The sequence below is a fragment of the Ostrinia nubilalis genome, chromosome 29, assembly GCF_963855985.1.
Source record: "Ostrinia nubilalis chromosome 29, ilOstNubi1.1, whole genome shotgun sequence".
Classification (NCBI taxonomy): domain Eukaryota; kingdom Metazoa; phylum Arthropoda; class Insecta; order Lepidoptera; family Crambidae; genus Ostrinia; species Ostrinia nubilalis.
In genome coordinates this window covers 1857187-1879877 of record NC_087116.1, presented here as the reverse complement: position 1 = coordinate 1879877, position 22691 = coordinate 1857187, and the positions used below count along the sequence as shown (strand labels likewise).

The following is a 22691-nucleotide window of genomic DNA, read 5'->3' as shown; positions in this document are numbered from 1 at the left end:
AACACATTGGTATAGAAATAGATTAAACTAGCTGTGCGTAAAAAACCCTTATCATCGAATGGTATAAAAATAGTTAAAGCTTATTTTCAGACCTACTAAAAATCGGTAAATCTGTTTTGAAGGTGTTTGTTTTGTGTGTGACACGAAAACTTTATGTATTAATGCCCTTAATACATAGTTCGGTACAAAAATAGAGGTGAAATAGAAATAATCAGAGAACTGAAACTTGTTACTGACTTTGGATACACGATTACAAATAAAATACCATCGATGAAATAAAAGAAATATCAAGAATTATGTGTTACTAGCGGCCGCCCGCGACTTCGTACGCGTGGATCCCGTTTTACCCCCTTCATCTATCTTACGCGGTTTAGATTTTTTCATACAAATGTTTTTTCCCGCTAACTCCCGTTCCCGTGGGAATTTTGCAATACCCTGTTGTAACTAAGCTTTAAGTTTACTAAGGTACGCATGCCAAATTTCAAGCGTCTAACTTAAGCGGTTTAGATTTTTCATACATAAGGATTTTCCCGCTAATTCCCGTTCCCGTGGGAATTTCGGGAATTCCTTTTTTAGTGCACCTCTACGGTACCTAAGCTACGTCCCTTCCAAATTTCAAGTGCCTACGTTTAGCCGTTTAGGCTGTGCGTTGATATGTCAGTCAGTCAGATTTAGATTATATTCTATCCTTTCTTAGAGGGTCGTACTCCTGCAGTAGAGACAAGATCACCTAATAAAGATGATATGCTGTTCTTTCTAAGAGTCGTGCTCCTCCAGTGGAGACTAAATGACGTGATGATGATTCCTTCTCACCTGTCCAGCTTGCTGCACAGTCTTGGCCTCGGAGTCCAGATTGGCGGGGTCTGCGGGTAGAGTAATCTCTACCGTCCTCGTTTCCACCGCTATCACGCCTACAGGGATACCGCCGAGGCGAGCGCGACCTGACCACAAAATAGAGGTGTTAGTAGTGTGTCAAACTTTGTGATCATGTGTACAAACTTATGTGTACACATCTTGACACTTGTTTTATGTGCAGTGTCAAAATGTCACTTTGCTAAACGTGTATACAAAGGTGGGTACACATGTTGACACTAGTTGAATACGTGATTTGAATGTGCTATGTCTTAATGTCAAACTTTGACAAATATTTGTACAAATATATATACAAATATTTGTGCAAATATGTGTGCAAACTTGTGTGTAAATTATGAACATTTTGAGATGATGCATGTTTTGTAAATGCAGTGTTAAACTTTACAAACATGTGTACAAACTTATGTGTAAATTTCCTGACAAATATCTGTGACTAGAAAATCGCTCACCAGTGATGATGGTCTGTGCCCACGGCCGCATAATTTCATCAAACGAGCCGTGTTCGAGGAAGTCCGCTTTGGCCGCGTCTCCCGTGAGCATAAGCCGCTATGGGCTCCGAGCGACGAGGGGATGTGTGAAAAGTGTCAAATATGTGTACAAACTTATGTGTAGACATCTTGACACTTGTTTTATGTGTGCATTATATGTGCAGTGTCTTAATGTGAAACTTTGCCAAACATGTGTACAAAGTTATGTGCACACATCTTGACAATTGTCCCATGTGTTTTCTATGTGCAAAGTGTGCAAACATGTGTACAAACTTATGTGTACACATCTTGACAAATATCTGTGACTGGAAAATCACTCACCGGTGATGACGGTCTGAGCCCACGGCCTCATGATTTCATCAAACGAGCCGTGGTCGAAGAAGCCCGCTTTGGCCGCGTCTCCCGTGAGCATAAGACGGGGGACATGAGTTATTGTGACTTTGCAAATATGTGTACAAACCTGTGTGTACACATCTTGACAAATATCTATGACTCACCAGTAATGACAGTCTGAGCCCACGGCCTCAAAACATGTGTACAAACTTGTGTGTACACATCTTGACAAATATCTGTGACTCACCAGTAATGACGGTCTGTGCCCACGGCCTCATGATCTCATCAAACGAGCCGTGGTCGAAGAAGCCCGCTTTGGCCGCGTCTCCCGTGAGCATAAGTCACTATGGGCTCCGAGCGACGAGGGGACGTGTGAAAAGTGTCAAATATGTGTACAAACTGGTGTGCAGACATCTTGACACTTGTTTTATGTGCGCTTTATATGTGCAGTGTCTTATTATCAAACTTTACCAAACACGTGTGCAAATATGTATAGACATGTGCAGTGTCTTAATGTGAAACTTTGCCAAACATGTGTACAAAGTCATGTGCACACATCTTGACAATTGTCCCATGTGTTTTCTATGTGTAAAGTGTGCAAACATGTGTACAAACTTGTGTGTACACATCTTGACAAATATCTGTGACTGGCAAATCACTCACCAGTAATGACAGTCTGAGCCCACGGCCTCATGATCTCATCAAACGAGCCGTGATCGAAGAAGCCCGCTTTGGCCGCGTCCCCCGTGAGCATAAGTCGCGGATCATGGGCCGCACGAGGCGGGACCCACTCCACTGGTCGGTCTATGGGGTCGGCGCAACGCATTATGGGCACCATGCTTAGTTTGTCCTGAGAAAGATAATCAATGGTATAAAAAACACAGTTTAGGCGATAAATTTTATAATAGGTATAAATTGTAAATGTGAACTAAATTATAGAAAATTCATTGACCATTTTGACAACTTGTCAAGTGTCATATGACCATCCTCGGTTGCCATTTTGTTGGATGCCATATTAGGCCAGACGTGCAAAAGCCTCGGGCGCCATTTTGTTATCAGTCTATGAATACCTAACTCTACGTACGTATACTTTCTCGCTCCGTTAACTAGCTACGCGTCTATAGACAGATACTGTTTGCATCTGCGCTCCGCTTATTTTCTTGCTCCTCTCCGCTCCGCTTATTTTCTTGCTCCTCTCCGCTCCGCTTATTTTCTTGCTCTTCTCCGCTCCGCTTATGTTTTCCCTCCGCTTCGCATACTATCTCGCTCCGCTCCGCCTTTATGTATAAACACAGTCCGCTACCTAGCTCAGTGTCTAATGACAGACACAGCTCGCAACCTCGCTTTATATTACTCTCTCGCTCCGCTCCGCTATCTCGCTCCGTTTCCCTAAATTTTACCCCTTTTTACACCCTGTATAAAGTACATTAATGACCTACCTTGGGCACAAACGCCAGCCACCTCACAGCGGTCCTGATCGCTTCCAAGTCGGTCGGCGCAGAAGCGTGCGAGACACCGTTATTGTGCATGATAGATATGCCTCCCAGTTGGTTGTTGCTGGCGTATACAGGGCGTCCGAGCACTTTGTTGTAGAGTGAGCGAAATAAACCTGGACAAGAGTTCATTGACCTCGCATTTTGACAACTAGGAAAGTTCATTGACCACTTTGACAACTTGTCATATGACCATCCTCGGTTACCATTTTGTTGGATGCCATATTAGGGCAGGCGTGCGACAGCTTCGGGCGCCATTTTGTGATTATCGAACCTCGCGTTTAAGGACAGACACGGTTTGCATCTCCGCTCCTCATACTTTCTCATTCCGTTCCGCTATTTAGCTCCGTGTTTATGAATAGACACAGTCTGCTACTTTTCTCCGCTCCACTATTTAGCTAGCTCCATGTCTATGGACAGACACAGTTCACAACTTCACTCTGAATTACACTCTCGCTTCGCTCTCGTTTCGCTCCGGACTTGCAGCCTAAATTTGACCTCTTTTCACACCCTATATAAAGTACTAACCTTAGGCACAAACGCCAGCCACCTCACAGCAGTCCTGATCGCTTCCAAGTCGGTCGGCGCAGAAGCGTGCGAGACACCGTTATTGTGCATGATAGATATGCCTCCCAGTTGGTTGTTGCTGGCGTACACAGGGCGGCCTAGCACTTTGTAGGTGAGAACGATATTAATCAAAGTTCTTTGAACACTGACAACTTGTCAAGTGTCATATAGCCAGCCCGACACCCTCGGTCGCCATTTTGTTATTAGTCTATGATTACCTAACTCTACGTATACTTTCTTGCTCCGCTACCTAGCTACGCGTCTAAAGATAGATACTGTTTGCATCTTCGCTCTGCTCATTTTTTTACTCCTCTCCGCTCCGCTTATTTCCTTGCTCCTCTCCGCTCCCCTAACTTTCTCACTCCGCTTCGCATACTATCTCGCTCCGCTCCGCTACTTAGCTCCGTCTTTATGGATAAACACAGTCCGCTACCTAGCTCAGTGTCTAATGATAGACACAGCTCGCAACCTCGCTTCAATTACCTTTTCATTCCACTCCGCTATTTCGCTCCGATTCCCTAAATTTGACCCCTATTTACACCCTGTATAAAGTACTAACCTTGGGCACAAACGCCAGCCACCTCACAGCGGTCCTGATCGCTTCCAAGTCGGTCGGCGCAGAAGCGTGTGAGACACCATTATTGTGCATTATAGATATGCCTCCCAGTTGGTTGTTGCTGGCGTATACAGGGCGTCCGAGCACTTTGTTGAGAGCGGCATGACCTGTGAGGATGATGTACGATGACTCCACTTGGATGACGCGGTGGCCGAGGCTGTGGAAGAGAATTTGAATTAAATAGGGTGGTAAATAAAACTAAATCACCCCTCAAGTTATGTATTGCTTGTGTTAGGAGCGTCATTTACGCCCGTATTCACAAACATTACTACAAGGTCTCACAGTGCGCGTGGACGTACAGGATCACAGAAACCTATTCATAGAAAATACTTGAGTGGCGGAGTGACGACACACGAACCAATCACAGAGCTCTATTCAACGCTGCGCGTTCGATTTCGCATAGCACACTTAAGCAAGCATCGTTTGTGAATGTGTAGTGTTTACTGCAGGAGCACGACCCTCTCTAATGTAGTTAATGGAAGATTTGGACTACACTCGTAACTGGCCACACAGTTCGTGAGATTCAAGATTACAAGATCTGAACAATTTAAAGAAAATATTAATTTGTGTCAAAATGTTAAGTTTATATTCATATCACGTGACATTATTACGACATAGATGAACTACACTGAACTGTCCCACCAATCTCATTGACAGGGGGGCGCTACCATCGTTCAACTTTTATAGTTTCCAACATGGCAAAAATCGGAGCCAGCGATCCGGTATTGACTGTGGCGCCCCCCTGTCAATGTCTGATGGGACGGTTCGTTGTAGTTGGACAATAGTTGGCATCGTTTAATCCTTTAACCGTAGAAAGAGTAAGTAAGTCTGTCAGTTCTGAAATGGAGGAAGTACTTGACGAGATATGATTGATATTCAGCAAACATAAGCAAACATCAAGTCGGCCGTTTGGTGTAGTGGTTCAGAACGGACTACTATGCCGAGAGGTCCCGGGTTCGATTCCCCATTATAATATGTATGTATTTAAAAAAAAAAAAGTATATAAGTAGTATATCCGTTAAGCTAGCACCCATAACACAAGCATTGAGTTGCTTACTTTGGGGCTAGCTGGCGCTGTGTGAAATTGTCCAAAGATTTATTTATTTATAAAGTTTGAACGGAATTGAAGGATAGGCATTTCTGTAACTTCAAGCCAACTTTAAGTGCAATCTTTTTATCACTTTTTCGACTGTGACCAGTAGCGGCGTAAGGGGGGGGCGGTGGGGGCGGTCCGCCCCGGGTGCCAAGCATCAGGGGGTGACACAAGTCGCGCAGATTAGTACTCACTGGTGCATCTGCATGGCAAGTCTGCGGGTCTATGTCCATGAGTCCATGATACGGGGGGGAGGGGTGCGATTGTCTTTCAATCTCCGAATTGGTAGGTAACCCCAAAATCCCTGGGGGGTACCAGGGGGTGCCTTAGGACTTATGACGGGGGGGGGGGGGGGTGATCGCCCCGGGTGCCAACCCATGCTACGCCGCCACTGACTGTGACGTAGAAAATTCTGCAGCGGGCTCTCTGACTATAGCATATAAAATGTCATGTGGTTGTTGTTGCTTACCGGACCACATAAGACCCTATGCCAATGGCCCTGCAAGTGACCACGGATATCGTGACGATGTCTTCGTAGGCCTGTGCGGTCTCCCCGGCGATGAGGCCGGCGTCTCTGAGGCACTCCACGCCCAGGCCGTCCTCCTTGCCTGGGGAACAAAATAATAAAGATAATAAGGCGGTGATCCTCAGCACGGCACGCATTGTCCGGAGGTTCCTCAGCCTGTGACCCTGACCACCGGTAGCTTGGGCCCTGCTCCGCTGCCAGCGGGTTAACTATTTTTAAGATTTTTGTTTTTATAATGTATTTTTATTTTTTGATAATTACTACATTGTAAAAAGAAAAAATTAAAAATAAGAAAGAAAAAGATAATAATAAAAATGTTTTATTTGACCAAAAGGGCGACATTTACACAAATTACAAAAAGAAAAACATTGTGCCCTGCTGTCAAATAGGGGTCCGCTCAGCATTAATTGGAGCACGCCGTGGGAATGCCTCGACACCGATTTTCAGCGAAAGAAAGAAAGAAACATTTATTACGACGAGCATCACACAAGGACAAAAAAAGTATATGGGTCATTCCACAAAAATATGTCAACTCTTAGTCCGTGCCACATTTCACATGAAATATTTGTTAATATTTTATTCCAAAATTGTTAAATAACAGCTCGCAATGTGCTTTATTCATCACCCATTTGTATTTTTTGAAACTATTTTTAAAACATCTTAAATTCCTTTTAAATGACCCAAAACGTCATTCCCTAGGCATGTCCGTACTCCAAAAGTTTGTGTTTTGGAACCCATATTTATAAAAACATCAACTATATCATTTGTTTCAATTAACGAATAATCAATTTAAATGTATATTACACCAAATTCTATTAATATTTTGCGGTTTCAATAAACAATAATTTGATTTTCTTTAGTTGAAAAAGAGTCCACAGCTTTAAGCGTCATTCCCTCGCCACGCACTGATTTTATAATTTTGCGCTTTAATATGTATTTAGAGTGAATGACATTTAGTTGAGTTTAAAGTACGATACGAAGTTATCCTCAGACCAAACTGGCTTTGCGGTAGCCGTTTTTTGAATTAGTGCAAACGTGGCAGTTGTTGCGGAAACATGTGTTGATCCAGTCACTTCGTCAGTCCCTAGTTGAGTAGCTTTATTGATTACAATAAGAAATTGTATATAATTTAATAGTATTTACGTGTGGTTTTACGGCTATTTTCGGTACATCGTATTAAGCATCTATATTATATAAAGCTCGATTCCTACTCACTGACTGACTGACTGACTGATCAGGGGTATTTTTGGGGGGTTTAAAGGGGAGGGGGGTAAAATTGTTGGTGTTTGTTTTTTACTAGATTTTTTGACACCCAGGTTTTTTATATTTTTTGAACAAAAAAACAAAATGGCGGCATTTTTTGAGACAACAACTTTTTTGTTTTTCATCCTGAATTTTTTCTTTTTTGGTGGTTTGTTGGGGTTGCCAAGTTGTGTTAAAAAATGTGAGAAAAAAACGGAAAAACAAAATGGCCGCGCCGCCATCTTGGATTGAAAATGCGATTTCGGGGTGTTTTTAGGGAGGCGTCACTCCGAGATGCGCAATTGTTTTTGAAAATTTCTTTTGAGTATTTGTGACATGTATAGTCTTCTTTAAAGCCTCATTCACAGATTATCAAAAAACAAGATGGCGGCTGAGCCGTCGGCCATTTTGTTGCGATCAAAAAATTTCTAAACTTTGGTAGCAATTTTCCGGTAGATGGCGACACCGGAGTAGGGTACAATGTTCCGGGCGATTGTTGGTCTGTTATTCGAGTGTTGCCATGAATAGGAAAAAACTACCATTTTGGAAGAAAATTTTCCACCACGGCCCCGGATAGTAGAAAATGGAAATTTCCAAAAATTCCATAAACTTGGAATGCAGTCTGGTGACATTTAGGGACCCGTATGACATTTGAGCATTTTTATGAAAAAAGTCTGGCAACACTGAAAGTTATGGGGAAAAGTTTTTTTTACGACATGGGTGACTTTAAAGTTAGTGACAGACAGAAGGAGTCGTGGCAGAAAAAAAATAAAAATGAGGTTTGGTCGGATATACGACCCAGATTATGGGAAAAATCCGAAATGTCAAAAAATCAAGATGGCGGCGGAGTGGGCGGCCATTTTGTAAAAAGTTGAAAATTTCGAAATTTTGGAATTTATTTTTCGAGTACTTGGCAACACTTTAGAAAGTCGAGTTGTATGAGGCGGTTGTGTTTCTTGTCGAGAGGTTTCGCTTGGGTGAAGAAATTTCTCCAGTGTTGCCACACTTTGGGAGATTTGGTCCAAAAATGTCGAAAGTAGAAATAACGACTTCCGGTCAATAATTTGGACCAATCCACCTGCAAAGGGGTCGTGCAAATGACATTTGACCATTTTCATCTCGATCACCTGGCAACACTGGGAGCTAGGGAGAAAAGTATTTTTTTTGACATGGGTGTCTTTAAAGTTAAGGACGGATAGAAGGAGTTCTGGCAGAGAAAATCCAAAAATGAGGTTTAGTCGGTTATACGACGCAGATTATGGGAAAAATCCGAAATGTCAGAAAATAAAGATGGCGGCTGAGTTGGCGGCCATTTTGTAAAAAGTTTGAGATTTTCGATTTTTCAAATGCGTTTTTCGGGTAGTTGGCAACATTTGGGAAAGTTGGGTTGTATGTGGCGATTATGTAGTTCGTCAAGGAGTATCGTTTGGAAAAACAATGATTCCCAGTGTTGCCATACTTTAAGAGTTTTGGTTAAAAAATGTAAAGAAAGGAAATAACGACTTCCGGTCAAAAATTTGGATGACGCCTCCTGCAAATAGGTCAAACTAATGACATTTGACCATTTTTAGCTCGATGACCTGGCAACACTGGGAGTTAGGGGAACTCAAAATTTTGGGACATGGGTGGTTTTAAGGAATTGTTTTACGGGATTGGGTTAAGTTAAAAAAAAAGTAAAAATGGGGTTCGACGCGGAAAATAGTCCAGATTAAGGCAAAAATGCAAAATTTTGGAAATCCAAGATGGCCGCCAAGCGTTCACCCGTTTTCCTAAAGGAACTAAATTCTCCATACAAATTGTATGCAGGGGGGCTTAGCTAACGTAGAAAAAGGCGAGGCCGAAGGCCGAGCGATAGTTTAAAGCCTGTGAATCGCCATAGATTTATTTTTAATGCGTCAAAAAAGGACTAGAGCCCAGTGACAGACAGAAAGGCGAGGCCGAAGGCCGAGCGATGGTTCAAATCCCGACAGTCGCCATAGATTTACTTGTGTTGCGTCAAAAAAGCAAAAGAGCCTTGCGACAAACGAGAACGCCCCCTGTAATTTTTGCGAGGCCGAAGGCCGAGCTCCGAATGCGAGGCCGCAGGCCGAGCGCCGCGTAGGGCGAAGCCCGGAGCGGCCAGCATCGCAGATCTAGCTTTTGTAGCCCGCGTAGCGGGCGACCAAAGCTAGTCTATCTATCTATAATATATAAAGCTCGATTACCACTGACTCACTCACTGACTCACTGATCAGGGGTATTTTTGGGGTATTTAGAGGGGAGGGGGGTAAAATTTTTGGTGTTTGTTTTTAACTAGATTTTTTGACAGACAGCTATATCGTATTTTTTGAACCAAAAAACAAAATGGCGGCATTTTTTGAGACACCAACTTTTTTGTCTTTGGTCCTGAATTTTTTCTTTTTTGGTTGTTTGTTGGGGTTGCCAAGGTGTGTTCAAAAATGTGAGAAAAAAACGGAAAAACAAAATGGCCGCGCCGCCATCTTGGATTGAAAATGCGATTTCGGGGTGTTTTTAGGGAGGTGTCACTCCGAGATGCGCAATAGTTTTTGAAATTTTCTTTTGGGTATTTGTGACATGTATAGTCTTCTTCAGAGCCCCATTCACAGATTATCAAAAAACAAGATGGCGGCTGAGCCGTCGGCCATTTTGTTGCGATCAAAAAATTCCCAAACTTTGACACGAATTTTCCGGTAGATGGCGACACCGGAGTGAGGTACAATGTTCCGGGCGATTGTTGGTCTGTTATTCGAGTGTTGCCATGAATCGGAAAAAACTACCATTTTGGAAGAAAATTTTCCACCACGGCCCCGGATAGTAGAAAATGGAAATTTCCAAAAATTCCAAAAACTTGGTATGCAGTTTGGTGACGTTTGGGGACCCGAATGACATTTCACCATTTTTATGAAAAAAGTCTGGCAACACTGAAAGTTATGGGGAAAAGTTTTTTTTGCGACATGGGTGTCTTTAAAGTTAGTGACAGACAGAAAGAATTATGGCAGAAAAAAAATAAAAATGACGTTTGGTCGCATATACGACCCAGATTATGGGAAAAATCCGAAATGTCAGAAAATCAAGATGGCGGAGGCGTGGACGGCCATTTTGTAAAAAGTTGAAAATTTAGAATTTTTGGAATTCATTTTTCGAGTAGTTGGCAACACTTTGGAAAGTCGAGTTGTATAAGGCGGTTGTGTGTCCTGTCGAGAGGTTTCGCTTGGGTGAAGAAATTTCTCCAGTGTTGCCATACCTTAGGAGATTTGGTCCAAAAATGTCGAAAGTAGAAATAACGACTTCCGGTCGAAAATTTGGATAACGCCTCCTGCAAAGGGGTCGTGCAAATGACATTTGACCATTTTCGTCTCGATCACCTGGCAACACTGGGAGCTACGGGGAAAAGTATTTTTTTCGACATGGGTGTCTTTAAAGTTAAGGACGGACAGAAGGAGATATGGCAGAAAAAATCCAAAAATGGGGTTTGGTCGGTTATACGACCCAGACTATGGGAAAAATCCGAAATCATGGAAAATCAAGATGGCGGCTGAACGGGCGGCCATTTTGTAAAAAGTTTCAGATTTTCGATTTTTCAAATGCATTTTTCGGGCAGTTGGCAACATTTGGGAAAGTCGGGTTGTATGTGACGATTATGTAGTTCGTCAAGGAGTATCGTTTGTAAAAACAATGATTCCCAGTGTTGCCATACTTTAAGAGTTTTGGTCAAAAAATGTAAAAAAAGGAAATAACGACTTCCGGTCAGAAATTTGGATGACGCCTCCTGCAAATAGGTCAAACTAATGACATTTGACCATTTTCAACTCGATCACCTGGCAACACTGGGAGTTAGGGGAACTCAAAATTTTGGGACATGGGTGGTTTTAAGGAATTCTTTTACGGGATTGGGTTAAGTTAGAAAAAAAAGTAAAAATGGGGTTCGGCGCGGAAAATGGTCCAGATTAAGGGAAAAATGCAAAATTTCGGAAATCCAAGATGGCCGCCAAGCGTTCACCCGTTTTCCTAAAGGGACTAAATTCTCCATACAAATTGTATGCAGGGGGGCTTAGCTAACGTAGAAAAACGCGAGGCCGAAGGCCGAGCGATAGTTTCAAGCCTGTGAGTCGCCATAGATTTATTTTTAATGCGTCAAAAAAGGACTAGAGCCCAGTGACAGACAGAAAGGCGAGGCCGAAGGCCGAGCGATAGTTCAAATCCCCACAGTCGCCATAGATTTACTTGTGTTGCGTCAAAAAAGCACAAGAGCACCGTGACAGACAATAAACACCCCTGTAATTTTTGCGAGGCCGAAGGCCGAGCTCCGAATGCGAGGCCGCAGGCCGAGCGCCGCGTAGGGCGAAGCCCGGAGCGGCCAGCATCGCAGATCTAGCTTTTGTAGCCCGCGTAGCGGGCGACCAAAGCTAGTCTATAATATATAAAGCTCGATTACCACTGACTGACTGACTGACTGACTGATCAGGGGTATTTTTGGGGTATTTAGAGGGGAGGGGGGTAAAATTGTTAGTGTTTGTTTTTTACTAGATTTTTTGACACCCAGGTTTTTTAGATTTTTTGAACCAAAAAACAAAATGGCGGCATTTTTTGAGACATCAACTTTTTTGTCTCTGGTCCTGAATTTTTTCTTTTTTGGTGGTTTGTTGGGGTTGCCAAGGTGTGCTAAAAAATGTGAGAAAAAAATGGAAAAACAAAATGGCCGCGCCGCCATCTTGGATTGAAAACGCGATTTCAGGGGTGATTTTGGGGAGGTGTCATTCCGAGATGCGCCATTGTTTTTGAAAAATTCTTTTAAGTTTTTGTTACATGTATAGTCTGCTTCAGAGCCCCATTCACAGATTATCAAAAAACAAGATGGCGGCTGAGCCGTCGGCCATTTTGTTGCGAGCATAAAAATTGTCTAACTTTGGTAGCAATTTTCCGGTAGATGGCGACACCGGAGTGGGGTACAATGTTCCGGGCGATTGTTGGTCTATTATTCGAGTGTTGCCATGAACCGGAAAAAACTACCATTTTGGAAGAAAATTTTCCACCACGGCCCCGGATAGTAGAAAATGGAAATTTCCAGAAATTCCAAAAACTTGGTATGCAGTCTGGTGACATTTGGGGACCCGAATGACATTTCACCATTTTTACGAAAAAAGTCTGGCAACACTGAAAGTTATGGGGAAAAGTTTTTTTTGCGACATGGGTGTCTTTAAAGTTAGTGACAGACAGAAAGAATTATGGCAGAAAAAAAATAAAAATGACGTTTGGTTGGATATACGACCCAGATTATGGGAAAAATCCGAAATGTCAAAAAATCAAGATGGCGGCGGCGTGGGCGGCCATTTTGTAAAAAGTTGAAAATTTCGAAATTTTGGAATTCATTTTTCGAGTAGTTGGCAACATTTGGGAAAGTCGACTTGTATGAGGCGGTTGTGTGTCTTGTCGAGAGGTATCGCTTGGGTGAAGAAATTTCTCCAGTGTTGCCACACTTTGGGAGATTTGGTCCAAAAATGTCGAAAGTAGAAATAACGACTTCCGGTCAAAAATTTGGACGACGCCTCCTGCAAAGGGGTCGTGCAAATGACATTTGACCATTTTCGTCTCGATCACCTGGCAACACTGGGAGCTACGGGGAAAAGTATTTTTTTCGACATGGGTGTCTTTAAAGTTAAGGACGGACAGAAGGAGATATGGCAGAAAAAAACCAAAAATGGGGTTTGGTCGGTTATACGACCCAGACTATGGGAAAAATCCGAAATGTCAGAAATTCAAGATGGCGGCGGAGCGGGCGGCCATTTTGTAAAAAGTTTCAGTTTTCTGATTTTTCAAATGCATTTTTCGGGCAGTTGGCAACATTTGGGAAAGTCGAGTTGTATGAGGCGATTACGTAGTTTGTCAAGGAGTATCGTTTGGGAAAACTAAAATTTCCAGTATTGCCATACTTTGAGAGTTTTGGTCCAAAAATGTAAAAAATGGAAATAACGACTTTCGGTCAGAAATTTGGATGACGCCTCCTGCAAATAGGTCAAACTAATGACATTTGACCATTTTTAGCTCGATGACCTGGCAACACTGGGAGTTACGGAAACTCAAAATTTTGGGACATGGGTGGTTTTAAGGAATTGTTTTACGTGATTGGGTTAAGTTAGAAAAAAAGTAAAAATGGGGTTCGGCGCGGAAAGTGGTCCAGATTAAGGCAAAAATGCAAAATTTTGGAAATCCAAGATGGCCGCCAAGCGTTCACCCGTTTTCCTAAAGGGACTAAATTCTCCATACAAATTGTATGCAGGGGGGCTCAGCTAACGTAGAAAAAGGCGAGGCCGAAGGCCGAGCGATAGTTTAAAGCCTGTGTGTCGCCATAGATTTATTTTTAATGCGTCAAAAAAGGACTAGAGCCCAGTGACAGACTTAAAGGCGAGGCCGAAGGCCGAGCGATGGTTCAAATCCCCACAGTCGCCATAGATTTACTTGTGTTGCGTCAAAAAAGCACAAGAGCACCGTGACAAACGAGAACGCCCCCTGTAATTTTTGCGAGGCCGAAGGCCGAGCTCCGAATGCGAGGCCGCAGGCCGAGCGCCGCGTAGGGCGAAGCCCGGAGCGGCCAGCATCGCAGATCTAGCTTTTGTAGCCCGCGTAGCGGGCGACCAAAGCTAGTCTTATAATATAAAGTTAATCTGCATTTGTGTTAAGTTTTACTCCAAACTAGTGTTGTAGTAAGTGACTGGCACTTTTAGACATAACATAATTAATTAATAAACTATAATTTACACTAATAAAGTATTCAAAAGCATCTTAAAAAAGTTACGGACAAAATGACGTCGAAAATATACAGATTTTTATGGAATGACCCATATAGAAAAAAGACAGAAACAGCACATATAGCCTGACCAGGAACATAAAAACCCTCGCCATGTTGCGGAAAATTAATTGTACTAATTTCTTTTAATGGCAACAGTAACTGAACATTTCATTGAAATGTCACCTTGAATGTCAGTCTATTGCTGTCAAAGTGTAAACAAACTTTATTTTAAATGTGCGCAATTGATTTTGTGAATTAAATTGCTAAAATATTTTTATAGTCGTGAAAGAAAAGTGGTTCACAATGTGTTAAAGTATTTGTCGAAGAGAAATACTAAGGGTTCGGACAATATTTTCATTGAATAATGTTTCCGACAAAGGTTGTCAAATTGACTGACATGTTTATCGTATAGTATAGTCAACTATGAAAATTAGCTGTGGTTTGTTTCAACTACCTATTTTAAAGATTTTTGTCACTTTGTAAGTATTGAATTTTATGGAATTGGGAAAGAAGTACCGAGTTTGAAGCGTTCATGAGCAGACATTGTAGTTGAATATTCAAGTTCAGAATATGATTATCCCAACTAATATTATAAATGCGAAAGTAACTCTGTCTGTCTGTCTGTCTGTCTGTCTGTCTGTCTGTCTGTCTGTCTGTTACGCTTTCCCGCTTAAACCTCGCAACCGATTTTGATGAAATTTGGCATAGAGATAGTTTGAGTCCCGGGAAAGAACATAGGATAGTTTTTATCCCGGTTTTTGAAACAGGGACGCGCGCGATAAAGTTTTTCTGTGACAGACAAAATTCCACGCGGGCGAAGCCGCGGGCGGAAAGCTAGTTGATGAATAATAATAAAATCCTACTTGCTCGATTGATGGTTTCATTTAATTTATTTAAACCAGTTTACCTATAATATAATATTTTTTTGTTAATTTATGAAAATATTAAATTAGCCTTATAATCCTGAAATCCTGATACATAAAGTTAGCCTATTAATTTAATACAGGTACGACTGTACCCAGTGTTGCACTATCAAATGCAATTGACGCGCCTCTATGCCAGGGTTTTTATGTTCCTGGTCAGGCTATACAATATTAACAAGGAAAGAAAAAGTAAACTGAGCAGTACCACCCAGTCGCAAAACAGTGATGCTCATTGCACACCTACCTAACCTACTATAGGGCTAGCGTTCAACTCAGTGTCTCCTATAGGTCTAGCGCTCAACTCAGTCAATGTCTGCCATAGGTCTAGCGTTTAACTCAGTCAGTGTCTCCCATAGGTCTAGCGCTCACTCAGTCAGTGTCTGTCATAGGTCTAGCGCTCAACTCAGTCAGTGTCTGTCATAGGTCTAGCGCTTACCTCAGTCAGTGTCTCATAGGTCTAGCGCTCAACTCAGTCAGTGTCTGTCATAGGTCTAGCGCTCAACTCAGTCAGTGTCTGTCATAGGTCTAGCGCTCAACTCAGTCAGTGTCTGTCATAGGTCTAGCGCTCAACTTAGTCAGTGTCTGTCATAGGTCTAGCGCTTACCTCAGTCAGTGTCTCATAGGTCTAGCGCTCAACTCAGTCAGTGTCTGTCATAGGTCTAGCGCTTACCTCAGTCAGTGTCTCATAGGTCTAGCGCTCAACTCAGTCAGTGTCTGTCATAGGTCTAGCGCTCAACTCAGTGTCTGTCATAGGTCTAGCGCTTACCTCAGTCAGTGTCTCATAGGTCTAGCGCTCAACTCAGTCAGTGTCTCCTATAGGTAGGTCTAGCGCTTACCTTAGTCAGTGTCTCCCATAGGTCTAGCGCTCCTACAGTGCCCGAGTGCGCGCCATCTATCTGTCTCCCTCTCGCTCCAGCCGCGCCATCTACCCGTCCCGCTCGCACCTTAGTGTCTCCTATAAGTCTAGCGCTCAGTCAGGTGCCCCTACTCCTACAGGTGCCCTACTGCGTCGTCTCTGTGACGTCCATCTGTTTCTCTCGCTCCCGCTCCAGCGCGCTATGTATCTATCCCGCTCGCTCACCGATGACGTCGGTGATCCTGTAGCGCGGCTCGCCGTCGTCCTCCACCAGGCGCGTCTTCACGGCCCCGACGGCGCCCAGCTTGGAGCAGGCCTCGGGCGTGAGGTACAGGTACTTGAAGCCTCGCTCGGGCCTCTCCGCGTCCACCCAGGCCACGTTGAACTCGGATTTCACCTCTTCTGCCACGCCTATCCGGGCACCAGAGTTGACACTTATGTATATCTGTGGAAAAATAAAAGGATTTTTTTTTATCCACAACGAGGAAGCTCTTGGCCTGTATCTCACCTGATGGTAAGTGATCAGGCCAAAGGTGGAAGCGAGCTTCACCCGGAATCCTCAACCACGGAGGAACTGGCTATCATACCTCTAACTGCCGGAACACAACAATGCTGTTAACATTGTTGTTATGGCGACAGACTTAGGTAAGATGGTGGTAGCTAGCCAGGCGGACTTAGAACAAGCCCTACTGCCTTGATCACACGTACCGAGAAAACGGGCGAGACAGTGCTCACGGCCGAGTACTCGGTGCGTATGTTCATACATCTACTACTACGAGAGCACTGTCTCGCCCGTTTACTCGGTACGTGTGATCAAGGCTTAACACCAACCAAACCGAACAGAAAAATCTGCTGCTGAATCGAACCCGGGACCTCTGCGTCTGAAGCAGGTAGTCTTACCATTAAACCACAGAGGCGGTTAATTAATTAAGGTTAAGATTTTAATTTTTGTGTTCCGGTAATTGGAGGTAAGATAGCCAGTTCCTCTGTGGTTGAGGATTCCGGGTGAAGCTCGCTTCCACTTTCTGCCTGATCATTACTTTGCATCAGGTGAGATGCAGGTCAAGAACTTACTTGTTGTGAATTAAAATAAGTAGGTACATCGGACTATACGTTTCTGTTACAATATGACACATTTTACTACGATATAAGTCGTCACAGTTTGACCTATTTTCTGTACAATTTAAGATACATTTCAGTATTGTGGCAACGCTGAAAGCTGACAAAGTGGCTGAATCTTTGCAAACTGAAATTATAGTTCGTTGAAAGTGTAAGTGTTTTTTGATCAAGTTACATCAAAATAATAATAAATACTATGCAGCCATTATAGTAGACACACTTGGGATCAAAATAACACCATGATATGAGCTAGTCTATGAATGACGAACGTTTTGTCATTTGAGAATTTTTTTTTCACAATTATTAAACTTATTACCCTAGAAATATTCACTTCTTAAGCAAGATTTTATAATACACCCTATCTATTTGGGGTCTAAATAACTCAGAATGTACATGTATATATTTTGACCAATATTGTGTATAACAATAAATAATTATTTACCCTAGGAATCTTCCGTTCTCTCGCGTACTGCGATGCCTTGTAGAACACCCAGTCTTCCTGTGGCCCGAAAGACCCCATGAAGTGCGTCAGATCGTTGGCGATCAGGATGATGTCTCGGCCATCGGGGCATTCCGGCGTGAAGAGGGTTAGACGCCACGCCACCATGCCCACCTGTGGAAAAATTTGAATTTTGTATAATATTGTATTCCTATCTCCCCAACCCGTCTGGCCAGCGTGGGGAGTGTAGGCCAAATCCTCTTGCCTCTGGTAAATTAGAGAGGGTCGTGCTCCTGCAGTGGAGACTAAATGACCTGGTGATGATGATGATTCTTTTATGAGCGCCTAGCATGAAAAACTTTAGTCTTCAAATCGTTTGTGTATTCAACCTTCTCACTACTTTGACACAAAATTTGACACCTAGACGTCAAATTCAATGACAACATGACGATCTCGATTGTAAAAATTAGTTTCGTGCTACCATTTCTTACACTAAGGCTGTGTTGCACCACCTAACTTTGACCGTAACTATAACGGTAACCGGTGCTTTTTGTATGAAGCTTGACAGATTCTTGACGTTTGTCAAAGTTAAAGTAAGATGGTGCAACTCAGCCTTAGTTTACTTTACATGACATTCACTCGATCTCGATTCTCGATACGAAAAGTAAAGTGACGAGATTCGTGCTATTTTTTTGTTCTCGTTACGGCCGCGGGGGCGCTGCTTAAGTTTCCATAGTAAATCTTTCGATGGTGTTTCGAATAATTAACTCGTATGTACTTCAAGAACATTGAATTTTGTTTTGGTCCTTCGAGCCGGATCTAAAACTTCATAAATCCAACTTACAGTGTTCTGTCCGGGCAGCCTCGTCACTTCCACGACTCGTCTTTCGCCGTCTGGCTCTATGACCAGCTCCACACTGCTCATGACGTTGTCTGGCATCGGACCTGGATAAAAAATACATTTTGTTATAGCTTACATACAGTGACATAGCCCGAATTAGCAAGCTAAAGTGGTAATGGGCAGGGCACATAGTACGCAGAACTGAAAGCCGATGGGGCAGCAAGGTTCTAGAGTGGAGGCCGCGTACCGGAAAGCGCAGCGTAGGACGTCCACCCACAAGGTGGACTGACGACCTCATAAAGGTAGCAGGAAGGCGCTGCTAACAAACGGTCATTTAGGAAATCATTGGGGGAGGCCTATGTTCAGCAGTGGACGTCCTGTGGCTGAAATCTATATAAACGCGAAAGGTGACTGACTAACTCACTCATCACGAAATCTCAGAAACTACAAGTGCTAGGATTCTCAAATTTTGCATGGGGGTTCCTTTTAGAACGTAGGTGGTAACTAATAGTGTATTTTGCAACATTCAACCCCTAAGGAGGTAAACAGGGGATCCACGCGTACGAAATCGCGGGGGGCCGTTACGGGACCATTCCCACCTCTCGTTCCCACCACTGCAACTCCTGTGTAGCCAGGATCTACAGCTTGACCGCCAATAACCCAACCAGTGAAGGTCAAGTGTGGCCCGGGGGAAAGTTAAACTGTCATTGGACCCGCAACGAAATGAATCAGAAGAACATAGGAGTTCGAAGTTAAGGTTCGACTTCCCTCCGTTGCAAAGCGGATGACAGGTGACAAAAAAAGGTTTAGTAACGTAGGGGCCATTAGACCCAGAACAGACGGTGAAACGCAACTGCTAGTTACTTTTGAGTTGCATCTAAGTTTCTGCCATAGCGTCCGTTGAGAGACCACACATGACGCGACCAGTTTGAAACTTTCAGTTTCATTCATCAGAATCATCAGAAAGTTGCAGTTTCGTAGCAGTTGCGTTTCACCGTATGTTCTGGGCCTTAGTGATGAATATTTGTGGTAATGTCTCCCTGCTCTTGCATCTTGCATGGTTTTTCTCGCGCATGTGACTTACCGTCGACGGTTCCTTCTTCGATGCACTCTCTCCACCTCTTTTCAACGGTCTGTCGGAACATGTCAGGCATGTCGTAGACGTACGTCGTGCCTTGGGACGTCGCCTGTTGTAAAATAATAATAATAAATTCTAGGTCATTTAACTCACTGCGCCATCTAGACCCAGATTGAGTTAAACTAGTGTTATAGATGTAAGAGCGATTTCACAATACGTCCGATCCGAATCCGTCGAAATACAGATCTAAAAAACTAATCTTTTTATTTTACATATTAATTATAGAAAACATTATGAATAATAGAAATTAATTGTGTAAATCGAACTCAAGTCATGTGTGCTTAGTGCGAGTTTACACCAAACGTTATCGAAAATGGCATGAAATGTATGACAGGTTATGCAGCGTCCCTAGCGGATACTTTCAAGAACTAAAATCTTCATAGATTTTTTTGACGCACTCGCTAACAACGACGTTAAATGTAACGACACACTAAGCACACTGAAGTAGTCTAAATATACAAATCACCAGTCAAATATAGGTTGTTGAAAGTGCACGGCATCTATTATCCCACAGCCCAAAAAATATGGTCCTTCGAGCCGGATATATTTTTTTTTAAATATTTTTTGTAATAATTACATGAAGGAATAAGTATACATAGCAGTATTCAGAACATACCAAGAACCGCTTCTGCTGCAGGTAGTCTTTGGTGACGTAGGGCGTTGATATCGGCAGGCCGTGCATAGGGCCTTGGCGGGCTCCGTATGAGTGGAACATTATCTGCAAGTTAAATAGTTAGTTTAGAGTGAATTTGGACTTTATTGCCTTTAGTTATGAGTTAAGTTTCAAGAATATGAAAAATGATTTCAAGTGTAATAAATGTGAGTTTAAAGTGACAATTGAACTTGAAGTTTATAGACTTAAGTTTCAAAAACAATTATAGTGCTTGCAACTCACGAAGGCGAGTGCTTTGTGTATGTACACACGGCCACACTGTTAACTATCCATTTCTGTTTTTGTTCTCGCTCTCATCAAATGGTGATTCTTTGCGATAGAACGAGACGACATGACAGGCAATGGATAGTTAACACTGTTGCCGATGGTACATGCACATAACGATAGTGTAATGTCTATCAAAACTTATGAGAAACGAACAGTAGTAAGCCACTACACGTGTAAAACTCACTCGCCTTCGTGAATTGCGACAACTATACTCTTTAATGACTAAAAAAATATTTGTCTCACTTACCACTCCAGTCCTAGGATCGGAGACCTCTTCGTAGGTGTAAATGTCCAGAGAGTAGCCGGATCCGTTGGACAAGCATAGTCTCACGTTCTTGGTGGGCGCTCCGGGTCCTATGGTGATAGGAAGTAATAAAATATAGTTAAAAATCATCTGTTATGTGGCTGAAGAGAAAGGAAACAAAATATAGGAAGCCAAAAGTCTAGAATACATGACAAAAGACAGTCACAATGTGATAAAAGTTGACTGATTACAGCTTATGCCACTGAACCAGAGTAAATACAAATGAGTAGGTCATCTTCATAGAAACGCACCGAGCGCGGTTTGTATGTGAGCGCGCCAATATACGTATGCGGCGCGCACGCACACACTGACAAAATTCGGCGCAACTCCCCGCTAATCCCCGCTAAATTTTGTCAGTGTGTGCGTGCGCGCCGCATACGTGTTGGCGCGCTCACATACAAACCGCGCCCGTGCGTTCCTATGAAGATGACCTACTCATTTGTATTTACTCTGAATGAACGGCACGCAGTCAATATCTTATGTCGTAGGCAGATGTCTAAGGCCCTGTTTTCACTACGGGAGAACGGAGCGCGGAGAAGTGGAAATAATGAAATCTGGTTGGTTATTCAAAACACTTCTCTGCTTCAAATTGGTTCATATAACAAGTTCTGAGTCGACAAACACAAAAAGTAAGTTACGTTATTATATTAGGATATAACTTACCGATCCTCAGAGTGAATCTGATCTCCGCCTGCAGAACCCTAAGTTTCCACAGCCTGGGGCCGTATCTCATCACCATGCCGAGCACTGATTCTTCGATCTGAGGAATAAATGAAATTATAGATTATATCGATAGAATAGATCGTTTTGAAAAGGAAAAACAGGATAGTTTTATCCTGGTTTTTGGTATTTTATAACAGGCAAGAGAAAAAAAATGCCAAATGGAAATAACTTTTGATTTAACGGAGAAGAAAAGGACCGCCCTCACTCTTCCCGTGGATGCTGTAAGAGGCGACTAAGGGACAAATATGCGAGCATCAGGCCTCCCCAACCCGTCTGGCCAGCGTGGGGAGTGTAGGACAAATCCTCTTGCCTCTGGTCAATTAGAGGGTCGTGCTCCTGCAGTGGAGACTAAATGACCTGATGATGGTAACTTATTAACTAACCTTAGCAGGGTCCATGATGACCGTCGGTCCGAAGTTCAAGAAGATGTGGTTGCAATCTGTCCTCTTTGCTAGCGGATGAGAGAACGCCACTTCGAGTTCGTCCATAGCCTCTAGTAACACCCTGTAGATAAAGTTTTAGTAAGTATAGTAAGCAGTGCAGTGAGAAAGATAAGGCAATTAACTGACATTGAAACGGCAAGGCTAGTTTATTTTAGCTATTTTCACAGTATAATGTCATACGGCATATTGTTGTGGGGCTCAGCTGCGGACATTGAAACTGTGTTTGTTCTGCAGAAGAGAGCAGTGCGCCACTGGCCCATTTATTGTCCCTAAGCAGTGGTAGGGTTAATATTGGGACGTGTAAAAGTGCTTTTTAAAAGCCTATTTGCAAAAATAAATGAGTTTTATGAGTTTTTCATACAAATAAAATCTATCAGGTATTTTCAAATCATACCTATCAAATTTTTTTTTGCGTAATTCCAGGTACACACAGTATATTATTATTTACCATCTTAGGGCTCAACTGTTCTCGTTAGAAAACATATTCTTTCGTGAAAAATATGCCAAAATGGTCATTTGAAGGTTGAAAAAAGTATAGCTGGACAACACTGAGGTGTCTCAGATATGACGTTGACAGGAATGATTTCCATAATAACCGGTTGGTAGCGGCCTGAGCATCTAGCGCCTTCCTGCTATTTTTATGAGCCACATTATAATATTGTTTTATTTGTAAGTTTAATTTTTTTATTACATGACAACTTTCGCTTTTTTTTATCTTTCTTCGTATACAGATCTATACAAACGTCACACATTGTCCATATCAATGATCATGGTCCTTTGAGCCGGATATTGCATAATTTATACAACAAAAATTACCTTTCGCCCTCGTTCTGAAGGTACTCGAAACTGGCCTCCTTAGTGATGAGGTCTTGATGCCTGATGATGGACCGGATGAAGAAACGGTAGTCTGTCACTTCTTGGCCCTTCTTCACCTGTGGACAAACATA

The 22691-nt window shown here is 42.8% G+C and overlaps 1 protein-coding gene across 2 annotated transcripts in view; it reads right to left on the bottom strand.

Moving 5' to 3' along the window:
- LOC135085698 (acetyl-CoA carboxylase) overlaps positions 1-22691 on the bottom strand; it is a 129154-nt gene that overhangs the window by 15051 nt on the left and 91412 nt on the right. For both annotated transcript variants that reach the window (XM_063980510.1, XM_063980512.1), the window contains 13 exons: positions 22561-22676; positions 21685-21805; positions 21242-21338; positions 20522-20628; positions 19951-20052; positions 19281-19383; positions 18200-18300; positions 17359-17529; positions 16023-16242; positions 5933-6071; positions 4314-4527; positions 2358-2544; positions 814-941 (listed from right to left, as the gene is read on the bottom strand). In XM_063980510.1, the coding sequence (XP_063836580.1) occupies positions 814-941; positions 2358-2544; positions 4314-4527; positions 5933-6071; positions 16023-16242; positions 17359-17529; positions 18200-18300; positions 19281-19383; positions 19951-20052; positions 20522-20628; positions 21242-21338; positions 21685-21805; positions 22561-22676 (1806 nt within the window). The remainder of the gene's footprint in view (positions 1-813; positions 942-2357; positions 2545-4313; positions 4528-5932; positions 6072-16022; positions 16243-17358; positions 17530-18199; positions 18301-19280; positions 19384-19950; positions 20053-20521; positions 20629-21241; positions 21339-21684; positions 21806-22560; positions 22677-22691) is intronic.